Below are 20,444 nucleotides of genomic sequence, written 5' to 3'. Positions count from 1 at the left end.
GATTAATTTCCAGTTTTCCACTAAGACTCACAGTAACATCTGTGCACGTGACCACAACGAACAGGCCAGCAAGGCTAGGAGAAGTACCCGAGAGCAACGCTCTAAGCTGGTTTGCAGGAAACTGACTGGTTTCAATGCCATTGGGTCATTCAATCATTCATTGACAGATTGATACAGGGTCTCCTACAGTCCTACCCAACAACCCAAAACAGCACTGTTTTGAATGCAAAAGTTTTACCTTCAGAAAAAAAGATGATAATGTCATTCTTCTCCCTCTTCTTCCTGTCCTTTGTCATCTTTGTGAACCAGTCCTGCTCCCACCACTTTCTTGAAGTGGGCCCCGCCGTGACACCATCATCACCACCACCTCCATGATGTCTCCTTAGATGCCATAGCAGGTATTTTTGTCTATGCCCTTTATGTCTCTCTCACTTTTACCATAGCTCTCAATCTCTGTGTTGTATGTTGGGATGTTATGTTTGTCTTGTATCATGTATGCCAATGCTGTTGGTGCACAGGCACCACCCACCTCACCTTTTGTTTATCAGCCATTTCAATCTTTCATTATTTTGCATACCTTTTACAGCATAAATTATGCAAAACAATCCCATTAATTGTGCTATTAATCTTTCCCTTAAAAAGTTCCCATCTTCTTAGCTTCTGGGTACGCCTGTATTTATACCCATTATTCCATTCCTTGACTCTCTTTGTCTTCCTTAAAGTGTATTGGGTGGAGAGAGAGAGAGAGAGAGAGAGAGAGAGAGAGAGAGAGCAAAGTTGAATAATGCAAGGTTGAATAATAGGAGAAGGGCATGGGTTGGCTACTTGGATGCAATCATTTGTGACCCATTTTTCTTCAAAATCTTGTCTTTTGCCTTTTTTCTTTCGGTTAAAAAGGGCTCTCTTTCTCTCTCTCTCTCTCTCCCTCTCCCTCTTTGGATTTTGGTCCCTCTCATGAGATTAAGGAGGCATAGACAATGCTTTCCTTCTTGCACTTCCCTTCAATGAGTAAACTCCACCCCATCTCTCTCTTACTCTGTATGTCTATGAAAGATTAATGTAAACCAATGCTCATCATTTACAACCTCTTAGGATTTCCCCATGATCTCAAAATCTGTCTGCTCTTAATCTCTTGCAGTTTTATTTGGTACTCCACTTTTTGCTTTTCTGTGTATGAAACAATCAGTTTACCCAAGTAGTCTTTTACATTAAGGGTTTATTTCTGCACTTTATGCTTATTTGCAAATTGATATGTAGAGCCTTTTATGAATGCTCTCTGGTTAACAGTCTGTCTTATGTTTATTAATCTTTCTAATTGATGAACTTTTGCTCATTGTTATGTGGAGCCTTCTAGTGATTCACGAAAGACTTGCTAGTAATCAGAATCCATATTGTTTTTTTGTTGCTAGCTTGTCTTGTCTCGCTGCCATTTGGATTTTCTTTACCAAGTGTTTACATCAATTGACAGCCTTTTTACCCAAGTAGTCTTTTACATTAAGGGTTTATTTCTGCACTTTATGCTTTTTTGCAAATTGATATGTAGAGCCTTTTATGAATGCTCTCTGGTTAACTGTCTGTCTTATGTTTATTAATCTTTCTAGTTGATGAACTTTTGCTCATTGTTATGTGGAGCCTTCTAGTGATTCACGAAAGACTTGCTAGTAATCAGAATCCATATTGTTTTTTTGTTGCTAGCTTGTCTTGTCTCGCTGCCATTTGGATTTTCTTTACCAAGTGTTTACATCAATTGACAGCCTTTTTTTTTGTGTTGCGTTTGTGTGCTCTGCATGCTCTTTAGGTGATATTGCGAAACTGGAGTGAATGAGATCTATCAGTGATTTTTTAACATTTATATGCTATCTTGTGTTATGCAACAATTTATAGATAGTGAAAGGTGTATTGAAATATCAAATAGGTTGATGAGGATGAAATTTACTGGAGACAGAAGAAAAGCAAGGAGGAGTTGGAATTGCCACATGATTCAACTCATGTGATACCGCAGTTAGCTCAATGTTTTAGTGAGTAGAGTCCACCTTTTACTTTTGTTCAATGTTTTAGTGTGTTCTGCAGTCTCCCCACCCCCAGCTCAAACCATATACTCAATAAATAGATTAGTTTTATCCTTTTCTTCTGTCATGGAAGTTACATTTGTCCTTAATTCCTACTTCTCAGTGTCATACATGATGAACTATTCAAGCAATGTATACCATTAACAGCAACAGGATAGTATTTGTTAAAGGAATTTATGTATGTCATTACATCAAGTTTCATTGGTATTTTATAATGAACTTAAACCTCATGGAAAATGTTATTATCAGATGTAGCAATAGCTTGATGGTGGAACTGTGGATGAATAATGCTGCCTTTATTTGGATCAATTTCACAAAATCTTCTCCAGCTTTTAATTTTGCAAAATTTACTTGGGCATGAGGAATAGAACACCCTTAGTTCCCGGACATCTGTCGTCTGTGATGGCCTATGCATGTTGAAGCAAATCTCCAGAATCATAATAGATCTTGTATGTACCAAGTCCAATCCTACACTGGCTATGTTCTTGTTAAACTACCAATATGATGAAGTGTGCATCTATTCTATGATTCTATTAAATTCTGTTTTGACATATAATCTCATATTTCTCTAATCAGTGTTTAATGGTTGTAGTTAATGCTATGGTTGGACCGCGATCATGGGCAGGAGTGTTTATTCGCTCAAGCAACAAACGTAATGAGAAGTATGTTGACTACCCTTTGAGTTCTCTGCAGGTATATAATTGAGTAGTGGTTCTTCTTGTATTCAGTGTTCTGTCAACTTTTCCTCCTGATGCTGAGTATGTTAATGAATACAGGCTTGCGTTAATTATTTCCTATCCACTTAGACTACTTATATGTTATGTGTGAACTTGAAACTGTCCATTGTGTAGCGTATGACATATTGATTTTGGACATTCATGGCATGATTTATGCATATTGGTATTTTTCACTCTCCATGATCATTTTGATGTCATCAAATCCAGATTTTTCTCTTGGAAGATACCACACTCATAAAATGATTTTATTTGCTGTAATCATCCCCACTGGAGTTCCAATATATTTGTGTACTTCTAAACAGGAACAGAGACTTTTGAGGCTTCAAGAACGATTACAAGTACCTTTTGATGAGACTCGCCCTGATCATCAAGTAAGTATATTCTTCATGCTGGTCCTCAATCATTTTTTTCTCACTCTTTTCCCACTGTTATCTTGGTTTAGTTTGAAAAATAAGATACAATCATATTGACAACCCTTCATTATTTATTGCTTTATCGTGATCTGATAGAGGTTTTTATCACTATTGAGGTAAAAACAGAAAATCATATTAATCTTAGCTGTTGTTTCAGGAACAACTTGTTATCAGGATGACTACACAATTTGATATGCAATTTAGTTGTTCATGCTCTATCTTCAATAGAAGTGCAGAATTTTCAGCTCTTTTCCCTTGTTTACCATTTTGCTTCCCCCCTCCCCACCCATGTTCCCCCTTTTTATTAACTGTCTGGTGCTATACTGCTATATCATTGAATAAGTTTCATTATTATAAATAAATTCCAGGAAGCCTTGAAAGCGTTGTGGCATGCTGCCTTTCCAGATGTTGCTCTGAAAGGCTTGATCTCTGAGCAATGGAAGGAGATGGGGTGGCAAGGTTCTAACCCAGCTACTGACTTTAGGTACAATTCTGTCCAACTGATTTATAGTTTTGTCTTGCAATTTATATTACTGTAGAGAATGTCTTTGATCAAAAAGAAATGTTAATTATTAGAATCATTTGAATTTGTAACCCTTCATCTTCACTTGATACTGTACTATTGCAATTCCACAGTTTTTTTGTCTTATGGTGAAATTCTTTTTTCAGGGGTTGTGGTGTTATTTCCCTTGAGAACTTGCTTTTTTATGCCAGGACTTATCCGGTATGCCTTCTATCCTGTTGCGTGTCCCCCTCCTGAGAGCCCTTGTGTTTTACCTTCCTAATTTATGAATTCTTACAAACTGATGAGTTGTTACTAATTTTATAAAATTCAAAATGAAGGCATCTTTCCATAGGTTATTGTTTAAGCAAGAAGGGAAACGAGCAACTTGGGAATACCCATTTGCTGTTGCTGGCATAAACATATCATTCATGTTGATTAAAATGCTGGATCTTTGCTCAGGTTTGTAAACAAGTTTTAGTAAACAGAATCACATTTGTGGTTACATTAAATTGAAATCATCTTATCTTCTTTCTTCAAGCAATCTAGATGATTGCATTATCTTTTCTTGAGGATCTGTCTTAACTCTGAGTTGAAAAGAATTGATTTGGGATTTTGACAGATGACTTATATTTGTTTCAACATCCATATCTTTTGTTACACAAGATTTTTGTTGAAGAATGCTAATTATTCTTGAATCTTCCTCGTCTCCTCATCTACCCTGCAGCAAAACCAAGGTGTCTTCCCGGAATGAATTTCGTGAAATTATTAGGAGGTAAATGTACAATATATCAGACAAGGTTATGCTCAAATGTCTTTAAGAATTAGAGAACTGCTAAAAAACTGCATTGGTTTCTGATACCCAACCTCCTGAATTTCTTATGATTTGCATGCAGAAGATGAAGCCGCCTTTGATGTACTATACTGTATAGCTTTTGAAATGGTGGATGCGCAGTGGCTTGCAATGCATGCGTCCTACATGGAGTTTAATGTAACTCTCTCTCTCTCTCTCTCATAGTCTTTCACAAACTCTTAATTTTGCTGAGCATTCCCCTGAATCTAACACTTCTAGTGAACTTGGGTTGAATTGGTTTGTTTGTTCTTCGCATGAGCTGGCCAAATCACTAACCCCTTTGCTGCTTTCATCCTTCAGGCGGTTCTACAAGCAACACGGACGCAGTTGGAAAGAGAGTTGTCTTTAGAAGATACTCAAAGAATACAAGATTTACCAGCATACAATCTATTGTACCAGTAGTTTATATATTGTGTAGTACATGAGCAATACTTTTCATTGAATTAAAGGGTTTTATAAAACAATGGAACATCTTTCTCATGGTTTCATTTCCACTGTATATAATTGCATCCATATTTGTTTTTACTGGTTCAGAGTACCTTTACTCTTAGCTGACATTTTACACTAGTCTAAGGAATTGGATCTTAATAAAATGAAAAACCAAATATGAACTGTTAACCACCCAAGCTAGAAATTTCTAAACTTTTTCGACCTAACCAAGATGGTATCTGAGATTTGAGTATCTACATTTATCTAGATTGATTGACAATTTTCCTTTTTATACAAGTTTAGCATGCTAGTAATCTTAAAAGCACATCATCAGCATATTGAATATAGCAAGTAAATTAAAGAAAACGACAAGTGAACGATACAGGAAAACATAATTGGAAAGCCAATTATCAATTACTTGCAGTTTGATCGCAACTTAAAATTCTAGAACCCTCAATTCATAGACCTACCAATCAACTCTAAGAGCTCTCACTCTCAGTGAGTTAGAAAGTGACTGAAAAGTATTATGCAAGTGATTCTCAACTGATACCTGGTTTGGTCGCTAGAAGGTGAGATCATGCGATCAACCATTCACATCCAAATATTACCAAATTTAATTAAATAAAATTTGTATAGAATTACTGCATAGGGATTACCATGGCTTATCAAGTTTTTTGTCAATGTATGTATACTGGCCAATGTATATATATAACTGGCTGGCATACATACATACATACATACAATAATTGTATTCATTAATTAAATTGTGGTGTTGCATGTGTTAAACGCGCCCATTATATATAGTGCTTGGCACATAGTCATGACACTTGTCTTATTATATATCCAGCTCTCTAATAACTCTATCTTAGGTGCAGATCGAGCTAACTGCTGAGTAGCCTTAATTTGTAGTGAGACAGAGAGACATGGAAGTAACAGAGGGTCGTGAGGCAGAGCTAAGAGGCCAAGCAGATATATGGAAGTACATGTTCAGCTTTGCAGAGTCCATGGCCTTGAAATGTGCTGTTTAGCTGACATCATAATGATCACCTTGTCCCAGATAGCCTCATGCATTGATCTGCCGCATGTTTGGGAAATATGAGTGGGGTGGGAAAGACTTAACAAGTTTTGTTTCACATGCATATATATGCAGAGCTTTAATTTACTAGAAATTAATGACCGTTAATTATTAGCTAATAAATAAGCAATATTTTCATATAAAATAAATATTTTGATAAATGAAAGATAATGACATATGTAGAAATCAACCTTTTGATTACTATTATGAATGCAGACGATTATGCACGATTGGAGCGACAATGATTGCATCAAGATCTTGAAAAATTGACGAAAAGCAATACCAGAGACGAGTGGGAAACTCATAGTAGTGGATGTGGTTCTGGAGCCAAACGGTGATGGGATGTTAGATGAGACAGGGTTCGTGTTTGATCTGCTGATGATTGCACACGCGTCAGGTGGAGAGGTGAGGACTGAGATTGAATGGAAGAAGCTACTGGAACAAGGAGGCTTCCCTCCCTACAAAATCTTCAAAATTCCAGCTTTGGTGTCCATTATTGAGGCCTACCCTGTGTGACCAATTCACACTGCTATTTGTAGTTAGTTGGTCATGGTGACTGTTGAACAAAAATTGTAAATAAATGATAATAATATTATCTAATATAATTTCACCCAAATTCATTTAAGGAATATGGGTTTTATTATTTTGGGTACGACCCATTCAAGATGGAGTACATCTCTTAATTACAATCCCTTGACTTGAAGGAATACCCTTTGATTCCAATTGCAATGAAACTAATGGATCATTTTGTGAGTGTTTGGATTTTTAATAGGTGAAAGACCTATTGAAACGGAATTTATTTGCGGCTGCGATTGTATCCATATTTTAGGTTGCCTACGTACCCATTGCAGGATCAAACCACACGTAGTTCCAAGGTTTTGGGATTTAAATGGGTGAATGACCCATTTAAATTATTTGAGTAATTTAGGTAGGGTTTAAAGCCCTTGGATTTTATTTGAGAAATTAATTTAGCTTTTATGTATGGAATTAATTTCTGGGAAATTTGAACAGATTTAATTTGGTTATGGTTGCACCTGAATTTTAATAGGTTGCTTACATACCCCTGACGAGATCAAACCGAATGTAGTTCGTAAAAGGATTTGATTTGATTGGCTTTGTGCCATTTGGGATTGAATTTAGGATTTGAGTTTGAGAGATTTGATTTTGTACCAATTTTAGAGAGATGGTTTTGTACCATTTGAGAATTTATTCATTTAAGTTTAGAGTTTGGATTTGATTTTGGTTTTGTACCGACTAAGAGAATTGGTTTTGTACCAAGAAATTTATTTTGTTTAAATGGTTGTGTTCAATTTACGCCCATCAATTTTGTCCATTTAGCTTTATTGGACCAAGTTTGCTTTGTGGGCCAAAACATTCATTTATTTTGATTTGCAAGTAGACACCCGTAGAGAAGTTGATCCTCATTTATCATCCTCTGTTTTTTTTGGCTTGCTACTTGGCCATTTGTTGTTTGCTGCAACTTTGGAAATTTAAGTAGCTCATTAACAAACCCACTCCAATTAATGGACCCTCCATTTGACTTAATAAACCCATCAATTATGAAATAGGCCCATCAACTTGTCGCCACATTTAGAGGAAACCAGTAATCCTTATCCCACCTATATTGGGAAGAGAAGTCTCAATTGTACTGAAACAAATCAGGTATGAAATCCTCTAATTCCTAAGTAAGCTCTCCGGTCTTTGAGTTCCATGTCAACTCTAAAAGCCCACTTTAATTAGGATTTGGACTTTACAGAAATCTTTATAAATGGCAGAGAGTTGTGCCTCTCCTTTTCACCCGGGTCTCACCACAAACTCCCCTCCTCTCCTCAGGAAAAGATAGCACTTTGAGTGAAGACTGGTTCCTTTTACATCCATCAACATCAGGTAGCAACCAAATTCGCAACCTTTATGCATATTCATTGTTTTCTTTCTCTCTTTCTTCTCTATTTATGACTCATCAAGATAACATGGCCTTCTTTGCAAACTGTGCATGTTGAACCATTCTTTATTTGTCTTTCTTGAACCAGGTGTCACGAAAGCAACCTCCCACATCCTTTCTTTATCTTGCTGCAAGATCATTCCATCATCAAGGCACAAGAAAAAGGTGAGTCATTTTTATCTTATCTGGTTAGCTGCGGTCCTTTTTATTTTTCTTTCCTTTGACAAAACACAAGACTAACTCATGTTATTTTCTTGCAGCAAAAGGACCGAAATCAGCTATCTTTTTTTTTTCTTTTGAAATTTCAAATGAAAGAGGTTTAGATCACCATGCCTATATTACATATTTTTTTTGCTTTGCTGTAGAGGAAAGTGAGACATTTTTTCCTTTATGTATATTTCTCTCATTCCAAGATATTTCTCCTTTTTGTTTGCAGCAAATCATTAAAACAAAATAACAAGGCTTTTAACACTTACCAAAAGTCCAAGAGGTGGTCAAACTTTGATATTCCCTTCAATTTCTACTTTTTCACTTTATGCCATAAGTCACCAACGTGAACCAAGAATTAAACTTGCAACTTGATCAATCTTCTTACTTAAAGCTCTTTCTAGCCCACTGAAGCTAGCACCAATTTAATTCTCTTGTGTTTGATAAACTCAAAAGCCTTGGCTTCAGAAATTAAAAGAGGTCCCCTCCTTTATCTCCAAGTTGCAAATTTTTTATTTATTTATTTCTTTGTATTCTTTCAAAGCTAACTACTATTTTTCGCAGACAACCTTTCCTCACATACCTTCAACCAAACAATCTACAGGAATAGCAAGCGAGCCCATTTTCTTTTCTTATGCATTTTGCAGGCGTATAACCTTGCTAACTCTTTTTTCCTTATTTCTTTGTTTGCAGGTAAGTTTTGGTTCTCACTTTGATCTTTTCTTTTGTTGAAAGTGAGATTAATTTATGAGGGTTCAGTGTCAAAACCCTCTAAAGAGAAAAAGGATTTTTTTTTGTGAAGGAATTTATGGGGGGTTCAGGCCAGAACCCCCATCTTGAGATGAGATCATTTTTATGGGGGGTTCAGACCAGAACCCCCATCTTGAAATGAAAGGAATTTATGGGGGGTTCAGGCCAGAACCCCCATCTTGAGATGAGATCATTTTTATGGGGGGTTCAGACCAGAACCCCTATCTTAAAAGAAAGAACACTGTCGTGGGGCCACTGCCTTGAGATTGAACAGCAACGGTCTTACAATAATTCCTCTTTGGATTGCCAAAAATTCTCTCCTTTCTGTCCTCTCTTCTCTTCAGCCTTTCGGTACTTTTTGTTATTTTCTGAATGACCTCTCTCTAGCTCTCCACCTCTTTTTATAGGCAACATGAGAAGCTTAAGAGATAAAAATCATCCACCTAAATTTGAAATGTTGATAATAATCTTTATTTTGAATTTTGAAAAGATTACTTATCAATACATTTATCTGCTTTATATTTTTTTACACACATTTATCTCATTTCTTTTTTCCTTTCAGGTCTCTGATATCTACAGAAGATAAACAAGTGAGATAGCTTTATCCCCTTTTTTGAATTTTGAAATCTTCCATTTCCCATTTTTTTTTACACTTCAACAGTGACCTCTGGTTTAGCACTTCCACTACATATCCAAGTTTGATTACTTATCAATTTCAAATAATGGTGCTTCAATAGTGTCTCTAGCTAAATGTGTACGTAACCATCATCTAAATTGAAATAAATTTAGTTTCATGTCACAATATATAAGTTGTTGAATCTTTTTACTGTCAATTAATTTTGAGTTAAACATACATGCAATCTACCTGGTAGGTACAGTGTTGAGTATGCCAATGTGACATGAACCAGGTAATCTCAAGATGACAAATTGACAAATTGACAAAATGGTAATCTACTTACCCAATACAAATGAAGTTGGGGTCCTGGGGATGGTACATTCTGTCCCGAGCCTTGCATGAAGTTAGTGGCTTTTACTATGGATAGGCCTGAGGCTCAAAGACTTGCATGAGAAGAAAGAGAGCCAACTGTAGCCAAAGACAACTTGCCGGCAAGACTCAGCTAGCCAAATAGGGAATTGAATGAGTAATAGACCATGTCTGAAAATGCCGGCAAGTCATCCTTGGCTGCAATCCACTCTCTACTTCTTCATGCAAAGACTCTGAGACCAATAAGAGAATCAACGCATGCATAGCTAGCTAGCTAATATGCTCCAACCTCACATTCTAAGTGTATATATATATCTCTCAAATTTTGATGTCTGTTAATAATGCAATGCGTTTGCCCCCTTATATATATAGGCAGATTGAGATTAATTGGTGATCGTTCATGAATATTGAGGAAAGTATAGGATGCTTTTATTCTGAGTCTGAGTCTGAGTCTGACCAACTTTGCAATCAAAACAAGAAGATAAAACTTTGCAGTACGTGTGACAGTTTATCTTATGCCTCCCAAAGGCCATGACTGCATTTATATTTGGTCCATCCATAAAATAAAGTATGTGTATCCACATTCGAATATATCTTCTAGTAAAACCTTCCTCATGATCTGATTGTTAGGAGAGCAAAACAAACTCAGGCCCAGTACAACATCTTTGGGCCCAATTCACATCAACTTGAATATAAATATGGGAATTCTAATGGATGGGGTTCAAATATTATTATGATTGCTGTTGTAATCCGAATAGATTCTTGGGTATAGAGGATCTGAGCAGGTGGGGATTGTGTCCTTGCTCCTCCCTTCTTGATTCGTTCTTCAAGAGTCAAGACATGATTGTTTCTTAACCCAAATCATGGGAAAAGTTCTTATAAACCACTAGTCAACAAGTTGGCCAATCATGTATCTGCCAAATCTAGTACAATAGATATGTCCCCCTAAATTATTTGTCGTTACGCTAATTTATAATTTGAAAATTCAATTCTGAAATTGCCACTATAATCACTATTACTGTCTTCATTCTCTTCAATCATAATGGTCACTTTCTTTTGTTGCAATAATGGTCCATTTTAATTTGTTTCAACATTAAAACGTGGGTTATTTTATCTCTCCCTAATTGTCTCACAACCCTTTTTTCTAGTGTTTAAGTAGTATCAACTTCCACCACTCTTAATTAGTTAATTCCATTCAGAGCAAAATGGAAGCACAAGCTGCACAAGTTGAAGCTGAGGAAATGCTGAGAGGCCAAGCAGAAATTTGGCAACAAATGTTTGGGTTTGCAGACTCCATGGCACTAAAATGTGCTGTGGAGCTCCGCATTGCTGACATTATACACTCTCATGGTGGCCCAATCACTTTGTCCCAAATAGCTTCATCCATATCCGACGCACCCTCTCCAGATATCCACTACCTCACACGAATCATGAGATCCCTGGTCCGAAAAAAGATCTTCACCGCACATCACTCATCCAACGGCGGAGAGACCCTCTACGGGTTGAACCCCACATCTAGATGGTTGTTATGGGACTCAAAGCTAAGCCTGGTCCCAATGGTGCTAATGGAAAACCATCCTTGGCAAATGGCTCCTTGGCATTACCTTAGCCAATGTGTCAAAGATGGTGGCATTGCTTTTAAAAAGGCTCATGGCTCTGAGATGTGGGACTTCGCATCAACAAACCCAGAGTTCAACAACTTGTTCAACGATGCCATGGCGTGTGCGGTCAAGATTGTGATGGGGGCCTTTTTATCTGTGTATAAAGATGGATTTGCTTGTATTGGATCTTTGGTGGATGTGGGAGGTGGTACTGGTGGGGTCATAGCTGAGATTGTGAAATCTCATCCGCATATCCAAGGTATTAACTTTGATTTGCCACATGTCATTGCCACAGCACCGGTGCACGAGGGGGTGTCCCATGTTGGAGGTGACATGTTTCAGGCCATTCCTAGTGCTGATACCATTTTCATTAAGGTACGTTTCCATACTTACACTCAGACAAAAAAATTTAAGAGACACTGTTATGAGAAATTTTTAGATATAAATTCAATTTAGTCACATAATTATATATGTCATTTCAACGAGGTCCACAAACTCTAAAATATTTCAAATATACACTCGATTTATTATCTAAATTGAAAAATGGACTTCCGTCTATCGATTTATTGAGAGATCAGTTAAATACTAACTTGACTTTTGCTGACGGGAATTAATTGGGGAAATGGCGCCAACTCAGCATACCTTTCCGCCAAATAAGCGACACATGTCTACCTGAAATGGGCTCACACACCCATCACCTCTTTCTCGCTCGTCGAACGCTCTCCTGACCATTTAGTCTCCCAAAAACATCACGTTTTCCCCCAAATTCGAATATAATCTCTCACCTATGTTTGACGAGCGAGAAATAGATGATGGGTTTGTGAGCCCGTGTCAGGGGTTAGGTGGACAGGTGTCGCCGTGTTGCTCATTTGGCGGGAAAGGTTTGCTGAGATGACTCTACGTCGTCAAGTAATCTCGGTCAGCAAAAGTCAAGCTAACATTTAATTTATCTCTCAACGAATCAATGGACAGAAGTTCATTTTTCAATTTAGATAGTAGATCGGGTATATATTTGAAATATTTTAAAATTCGTGGACCCCGTTGAAATGACATATATAGTTATGTGTCTAAATTGAATTTATGCCAAATTTTTAAATAAGGATGTTATTAGTAAGAGCATCATTGTTTAACTTATAATTTAATGATCTTCGTATTTTAGAACATTATTCAAAGACCACGTTTACAAAAAAAAAAAAAATTAGCTTAATCGAAAACTGTTCAGTTAATTTATAATAGCCAACATTATTTTAATTTTATACAAGGAACTATATTTAAGAGACAGTCTTGTGCAAAATTTTTCAAATAAGGATGTTACTAGTAAGAATATTATTTTTTGACCTATAATTTAATGATCGAAATTATTTATATTTTAGAACATTATTCAAAAATCACCTTTACAAAAAAAGAAAATCAGCTTAATTAAAAACTGTTTAGTTAATTTATTATAGCTAACATCATTTCAATTTTATTCAACGGACTATATTTAACTTCATAGTTTAGATAACCAAACAATAACCGATTTGACTAATTTTTGTAAGGGAATGACCTTTGAAGATGGACCTAAAACATGAACGGGATTGAAGTCTTATATATTGGTAAATATATTATGTTTCTATATTTGTAAATTCACATATACATATATAACTATATATGCAGTGGGTACTACATGATTGGAGCGATGAGCATTGTGTGAAGATTTTGAAAAATTGTCGAAAAGCAATACCAGAAAAGAGTGGAAAGGTTATAATTGTTGATATCATTCTAGAGCCCGATAGTAATGGCCCATTTGATGAGACTCGCATGGTATTCGATATACTGATGATGGCACACACCACAGGTGGAAAGGAGAGGACTGAGACTGAATGGAAGAAACTGCTCGAGGAAGGAGGCTTTCCTCGTTACAAAATCACCAAAATTCCAAGTATACCCTCCATCATTGAAGCCTTTCCTATTTGATGGCAGATTAATGTTACTTGAGAAAATTGTCATTAGCAAGCAATCACATGCATTTTCCTACTTTTATTCCCCATAATAAGAAATTGCTCGCAAGCAAATCACTGTTGACATGTATCTTGTGTTAATTAAGGAACTATATGTGTCGTTTTAATCTTTTTTTCAAAAAGTTGGATCTTTCTTTCATTTTGTCTCTTTTGTTTGGAAAATAATTTCTTTATAATTATCGGGAATCGAATAATTTTATCTAATTTGGATTTTTCAACTTGTGTATTTTAACTGATGTTACAGCATCACTTCTGTGATCCCATCTCTATTAGAAATATGATCAACAAAGTAATTGGTTCAAATAATTCCAATAACATTACTTACACAAAATTTTCATAGAAGTTGAGTAGTGGACAAGTGGACTTACCAAATTGTCATGGAACGGATAGGTGGGTGGTATCTAAAAGGATAAAACATGTGAGCAATGTGGCTGAACAAAGATTTGATTACACATATTGTGAAAAATTAGGCGTTAGATGATTCATATGTAACTAAAACAGTCCAACACAATTTGTTCTCACAAATTGACAAGTGGCTCGAATGCATAAAAAGATATGTGACTGAAGTAAAGATGAAGAGGCATGTGAGCGATATATGTGTCAAAAAGAATGACACTACAGATATGCTCTAGGTATAATTGGATGCTTGAGGCCATCTCATTTCATAAAAATATGCTTGACTCTATGCTCTATGTACAGTTGGATGCTGCTTGAGGCCATCTCTTTTCATATAAGCTGCATATGAGCGATGTGTCTAAAATAAGGACTCTATAGATATGTTTTAAAAGTGTTGGATATGAGTAATGTGTCTAAAGATGAAACCGCATGCGAGTATTGTGTCTAAAGATGAAGCTGCATGTGAGCGATGTATCTAAAACAAGGACTCTATAGATATACTCTAAAAGAATTGGATGTGAGCAATGTATTTAAAAATAAAATTGTATGTGAGCGATGTGTCTAAAGATAAAACTTTATGTGAATTATATGTCTAAAACAAAAGCTCTATATATATATATATATGCTTTAAAAGAATTAAATGTGAGCGATGTGTCTAAAAATGAAACTGTATGTGAGCGATGTGTCAAAAGATGAAACTGTATGTGAGTTATGTGTCTAAAACAAAACTCTATAGATATGCTTTTAAAAAATTAAATGTGAGCGATGTATCTGAAGCTAGTAACTTGTCTAAAAGGACTCTATAGCTAATACAACTGAACTTAGAACTAACTCTAATCAGTTAAAGCAATCGTAATTAATTAGTCAACTGGATCCTACTAGAACCAACTAGATGCAGCTAATGCAAATCCAAATGGTTAGCTCGTTAAATGTCCTTTATACCCTCAATAAATGCAGCCGCATATGATGGATGCTGTAACCTAAAATACGTAGTCTACAGATATGCTCTGGATACAAATGGATGCTGGAGATCATTCCTTTTCATAAAGTTTCAGGTCACTACAAGTATATATATATGGTGTATATTGCTCAAATTAAGATAAAGAGCTAGAGAGATGGCAATGCTAGGAGAAGTAGTGAAAGAAGAGGAAGCCAAACTGCAAGGCCAAGCTGATATTCTGCAATACGCTTATAGCTTTGTGGATAGCATGGCCTTGAAGTGTGTTGTGGAGCTTGGGATTGCAGACATTATAAACTCTCATGGAAAACCCATCACCTTAACTCAAATTGCAGCCCAATTTGCTTCCCCTTCCACAGACATTGACCACCTCTCACGCCTTATGAGATTTCTGGTGCACAGAAAGCTGTTCAAGCCAAGCACTGATGCCAAAACAGGGGACACCCTCTACGGCCTCACCTACTCATCAATGTGGCTTTTGTCCAATGAGGAGAAAAGCCTTGCCCCTATGGTTCTTTTTGCCAATCAGCCAAACTACTTGGCCTCATGGCATTGGCTCAGCCAATCTGTCAAAGCTGGTGGCAGCATTTTTAAGAAGGCTCACGGTTCTGAGATGTGGGACTTTGCATCAACAAACCCACAATTCAACGACTCGTTCAATGATGGAATGGAGCGTACCGCCAAGATCATGATGGGGCCTGTCTATTCAGAGTACAAAGATGGGTTCGGTTGTATTGGATCATTGGTGGACGTGGGAGGTGGGACCGGAGGGATCATAGCCGAGATTGTGAAATCTCACCCGCACATCCGTGGTATCAACTTCGATCTGCCACATGTCATTGCCACAGCACCGGTGCACGAGAGGGTCACCCACATTGGGGGTGACATGTTCGAGGCCATTCCTAGCGCTGAAGCAATTTTCATGAAGGTACATAATAACACACTGTCATATCATTTGGAATTCTCTAGCAGTACTTATTTACATATGTGAATGGTTTTCTTTATTTATTAATTCTACATCAAATGTGCAGTGGATACTACATTGTTGGGGCGATGAAGATTGTGTGAAGATTTTGAAAAACTGCAGAAAGGCCATACCAGAAAAGAATGGAAAGGTTATAATTGTTGATATCGTTTTGGGGATAGAAGATAATGGTCCATTTGACAAGAGACGTAGTGTATGCGATGTACTGATGATGGCATACACCAAAGGTGGAAAGGAGAGAACTGAGACTGAATGGAAGAAACTGTTAGAGGAAGGAGGCTTTCCTCGTTACAAAATCACCAAAGTCTCAACTATACCCTCCATCATTGAGGCCTTTCCTATGTGACTGAAAAATGGTAAATGAAAAGTTGTCATAAGCAAGAATTGCAGATGCTTTCTACTAAATAAAAATTGTTGGCAAGAAAAAGCATTCATATATATCTTATGTTATTTTCCTTTTTTGTTGACTTGGGCTGAAGCCCAAGAGAATAAAGATTATGTGTAACTTATGTCAATTAATAAGCAGTTTCAGTGTATATATTATTTTAGATTATCTTCTGGGTTGACAACTGATTCTATAAAACTGAAGAATTTAAAAAAAAAATACAAATTCCACTACAAATCTATTTGTATGTCTCTGGCACTTTTGATTGTACATGGTTTGTCCAAAGAGAGAGAAAGCTAGCTATAGCTGGGGAGATGACAGTGCTACAACTGATAGAAGATGAAGCCATGCCTACTGCCAATAGTTAGATCGATGTTTCATATATACAAATATAACTTTGTGGAAGGTGTAGGGGGCCTTCAACTTCAAGTCTGCTGTGGGTTGGCATTGCAAACGCCACAAACTCTCTTACTCTCATGAGTCATGGCCAAGGACAACACCTGCACCTGACCTTATCGGAATTTGCAGCACAAATTGGCATGCCTTCCCCTTCCATAGACATATTGATCACCACTCCCGGTCTTATGAGATTCCTCCTGCACAGAAAGCTCTTCAAGGCAACCACCAAAATTTGAAATCTCAACTTTCAAAATTTGAACATGAAAGAATGATAGCACGTACTGTTGAGAGTATAAGCCAAAATGGGAATTCTAAGCTTTGTATAAGGTATCTAATATCATTGGCAATCTCCATGTATTCAATGTCAATATCTAATATTATTGGCAATCTCCATGTATTCAATGTATGTTAGTTTTGGGTTGGATACTTAACTTTAACATGATATCACAATAGACAATCTACATGAAAAAGCATATTTGAGAGTATATCTCACATGCATTGAGAATTCAAAGCCTTGCGCAATATAAGATTTTGGGACTCTTCACTCATTACCAATTGATTTTGAATTCAATTCTTTAACTAAAACAAATTGGAACTAAAAGAGGTTAACAAGTGGCTAAAAGAGGTGAAAACAGCCCCACACAAGAAAAGGTTGACAAGTAGTTCACATACAAGGTGCCCAGATGCATGAGATGGAGGCTTATGGAGTTGCCAAATTGCTTGTCATATGATGGTTAGGTGAGTGGCACCTAAAAGGCGGAAGCTGCATATGAGCAATGTGGCAAAAACAAGGATTCACGCATGGCAAAGATAGATTAAAAATAAGAACTTAGGAGAAGTAAAAGTTAGATGCATGATTCACACATGGCAAGGCTGGATTAAAAAATAAGGACTTTCGCAAGGATTTGGATTCTCTGCTTTAAAAATAAAGATTTGAGTTAAAAAAATAGAGATTTGGATTAAAAAGTAGAGATTTGGATTCTCGCTTTCCTTGGACAGGTAACAAGCATAAATGCATGGTGTTGTTCAAAGAGAAAGCACAGAGCTAGGGAGATATGGCAGTGTCAGGAGAACTTAAAGAAGAGAAAGCCATACTGCAAGGCCAAGCTGATGTTTTGCAATACATATATGGCTTTGTGGAAAGCGTAGCCTTGAAATGTGTTGTGGAGCTTGGCATTGCAGATCTCATGAACTCTCATGCATGGCCAACCCATGACCTTGTCTCAAATTGCAGCACAAATTCCCTCATCCCCTTCCACAGTAGACCTTGACCGCCTCTCACGCCTTATGAGATTTCTGGTGCTCAGAAAGCTAGCTCTTCAAAGAAACCACAAACCCTAAAACAGGGGACACCCTGTACGGCCTCACCTACGCATCAATGTGGCTTCTGTGCAATGAGGAGCAAAGCCTGGTCCCTCTAGTGCTTATGCTCAATCAGCCCCTAACCTTCTGGCACTGCCTAAGCAAATGTATAACGGAAGGTGGAAATGGGATCGAACAGGTGCATGGTCTTAGCCTATACAATACCCTACATGAGAAATCTCATGAACCAGGATTGAAAATCTTCGAAAAGGGCATGGCTTGCACATCTAGGATTGTGATTAAGGCAATGTTGTCATCAGATTATAAAGGGTTTGATGGGGTGGGGTTGATTGTTGATGTTGGAGGAGGTCTAGGCACAGCTGTGGCTGAGATTGTGAAGGCACATCCACATATCAAAGGTATCAACTTCGATCTACCAGAAGTTGTGGCTACTGCACCAGAGTACCCTGGGGTGACCCATTTGGGTGGTGACATGTTTGATGTCATTCCCTATGCTGATGCAATTTTCATGAAGGTACGTAAATAACTTAATTTGTGATCTAACTAATTATATATATATATATATATATCTATGAAGTAAGAGAACTATTATTAATTTGTGACACCCTAATTTGTGTTTTGATTAGTGGATAATGCACAATTGGGATGACGAGAACTGCATTGAAATCCTAAAGAATTGCCGCAAGGCTATTTCTGAGAGAAGTGGAAAGATTATTATAGCGGATGCGGTTGTAGAGGCAGATGGAGATGGATTGCTCGACACTTTTGCTCTGAGGTATATTGATGAACTCTCAAATATTAACCAGTTTGAAATGAAATGTACCAGAAAATTAGATACTTATGATGAGATTGATTTTGATGAATTTAGAAACCTGCACCAAAATTAGACTGCTCTGTGTTTCCCTTTGCTTGGGCATTTTTCAATGACAGAGGTTGACAAGTACCTACCTGTTTGCTTGCCAGGTGACACCATCTCTTTCTATAAAAATTCAGGTCCATCACTACAAGTACGTATATATATACATGGTGTAGTACGTTCTCCTAGCATTGCCCTCTCTCTAGCTAGCTCTCGAATTGTCGAACCCTATTTCATGGAAAGAAGTGAATTTGAATGGAAGAAACTATTGAGAGAAGGAGGATTTGCTCGTTATAACATCATCGATCAGAATCCCAAGTTTCCTATCAATTATACAAGCTTACCCTCAATGAATTGCATCCAGCATCAATATTGCTTTTTTTTTAATCATCTTGTTAATTACCCAAAGTAGAAGTTTCATATATCTCAATAAGCACCTAATGCTTAGTATGCAATAAGTAAGCTTGTATTTCGAACGTCAGATTTCAAATCTACATCATTAGCTTGCAATTAACACAAAAGGATTGTGTTAATTGACCAAAAAAAAACTAAATAAGGTTGTGTTAGCTGGGCTCAACCCACTAAACTACATTGGCTAAAAGCCTAAAAACCCTGCATAGAAGGTCTTTTCTTTTTTATGTGTTTCTGCTCTGCTTTTTGAGTTGGCCATTTTGGGCCTCTATTTATATGCTTGTTCTGGGCTTTCTATGAAAGTTTTGTTCTGGCCCAAAAAGAAGAAAAGGCCTTATCAGCAAAAAAAAGAATGAAGAAAAAAAAAAGTCGAAAAGAATGAAGTTGTTTTAGCCTATATGAGTCGTGGCAAGGTATTATAATGTGAAGTGGATTATCAACTATAGTGAAGTATCCCAAGTGCAATACAGCAAATTCATCCATGATCAATGTCGCTCTGGACCAACAAAGTCTAATGGCTAATGCCCATGCGTATAATGTAGTGCATTTGTGTCATTTCTGTTGTTGTTACTTGTTGCCTTGTTGGTAGTTGGAGTCCTCCAAAGTCCAAAGTCCTTGATATTTATTTCAGTTCACATTTACACAACCATGTATATGGTTAGTGGTTGCACTTTTGGGATCAAAACAAGGTGACCCTTCTAGAATGTAGATAAGGAAGATAGTGAAACTTGGGTTTTTCCACTTTTTCGTCCAAGCTCCTAAGTGGATCACATTGTCGGTTGCACTCAAAAAAGAGCCTACAATTATTCAATAAGATTGTCTTAGAAACCACTAACATTGTACATGTGCCATGTACATTTATAATAATATATAGAAATGAATTTGGGTTGATGGATTGAAATCAGTGGCCAGTGGGTTCATTTCCCAAGTTTTATTTTTATATAAATTAATTAAGAATTAGGTGTTGTGCAGAGTATATATGGATGAGATTGTTAAAGAGATAAGCTATGGAGCACTAATGGTAATATGGTGTTCATAAACAGTCAAGTACTAATTTAATCACTCTTTGTTTTGCTTAAGTAAATGATTATATCGCTGCAAAGCCATAGTGGGTAATAGGGTGAGTTCTTTCCCATCTCAAAACCAATCTATAGAGTGATTCCTTCAC

The 20,444-nt window shown here is 36.9% G+C and overlaps 3 protein-coding genes and 1 pseudogene across 11 annotated transcripts; all 4 read left to right on the top strand.

Annotated features, from left to right (window-relative positions):
• The first annotated feature begins 202 nt into the window (after positions 1-202).
• On the top strand, positions 203-5,070 carry LOC147288307 (ELMO/CED-12 family protein). Of its 9 annotated transcripts, none has more exons than XM_086239664.1 (11): positions 203-398; positions 1,916-2,018; positions 2,319-2,518; positions 2,662-2,762; positions 3,109-3,177; positions 3,588-3,703; positions 3,889-3,943; positions 4,063-4,183; positions 4,449-4,496; positions 4,618-4,712; positions 4,875-5,070. In XM_086239664.1, the coding sequence occupies exons 3-11, from the start codon at positions 2,479-2,481 to the stop codon at positions 4,974-4,976; spliced, it is 747 nt and encodes a 248-aa protein (XP_086095790.1). In that variant the 5' UTR covers positions 203-398; positions 1,916-2,018; positions 2,319-2,478; the 3' UTR covers positions 4,977-5,070. The 9 variants fall into 9 exon arrangements, with proteins under 9 accessions (XP_086095790.1, XP_086095793.1, XP_086095789.1 ...); XM_086239663.1 differs by lacking the exon at positions 203-398 and adding an exon at positions 516-1,008; XM_086239661.1 differs by lacking the exon at positions 203-398 and adding an exon at positions 516-1,038.
• A 6,097-nt stretch (positions 5,071-11,167) lies between these two features.
• Positions 11,168-13,585, top strand: LOC147288306 (desmethylxanthohumol 6'-O-methyltransferase-like). Its single transcript, XM_086241103.1, has 2 exons — positions 11,168-11,938; positions 13,220-13,585. Exons 1-2 carry the CDS (start codon positions 11,168-11,170, stop codon positions 13,517-13,519), a joined length of 1,071 nt encoding a protein of 356 aa, XP_086097229.1. The 3' UTR covers positions 13,520-13,585.
• Positions 13,586-15,046: 1,461 nt separating this feature from the next.
• On the top strand, positions 15,047-16,478 carry LOC147288305 (desmethylxanthohumol 6'-O-methyltransferase-like). The gene is made up of 2 exons (XM_086241187.1): positions 15,047-15,845; positions 15,949-16,478. Exons 1-2 carry the CDS (start codon positions 15,075-15,077, stop codon positions 16,246-16,248), a joined length of 1,071 nt encoding a protein of 356 aa, XP_086097313.1. The 5' UTR covers positions 15,047-15,074; the 3' UTR covers positions 16,249-16,478.
• A 1,263-nt stretch (positions 16,479-17,741) lies between these two features.
• LOC147288304 (xanthohumol 4-O-methyltransferase-like) lies at positions 17,742-19,218 on the top strand (annotated as a pseudogene).
• The last annotated feature ends 1,226 nt before the right edge of the window (positions 19,219-20,444 follow it).

The sequence above is a fragment of the Dryas octopetala genome, chromosome 4 (genome assembly GCF_963921425.1).
Source record: "Dryas octopetala chromosome 4, drDryOcto1.1, whole genome shotgun sequence".
Classification (NCBI taxonomy): Eukaryota; Viridiplantae; Streptophyta; class Magnoliopsida; order Rosales; family Rosaceae; genus Dryas; species Dryas octopetala.
Note: the sequence above shows the minus strand (reverse complement) of the source record. Positions and strands in the feature narration are given on the sequence as shown.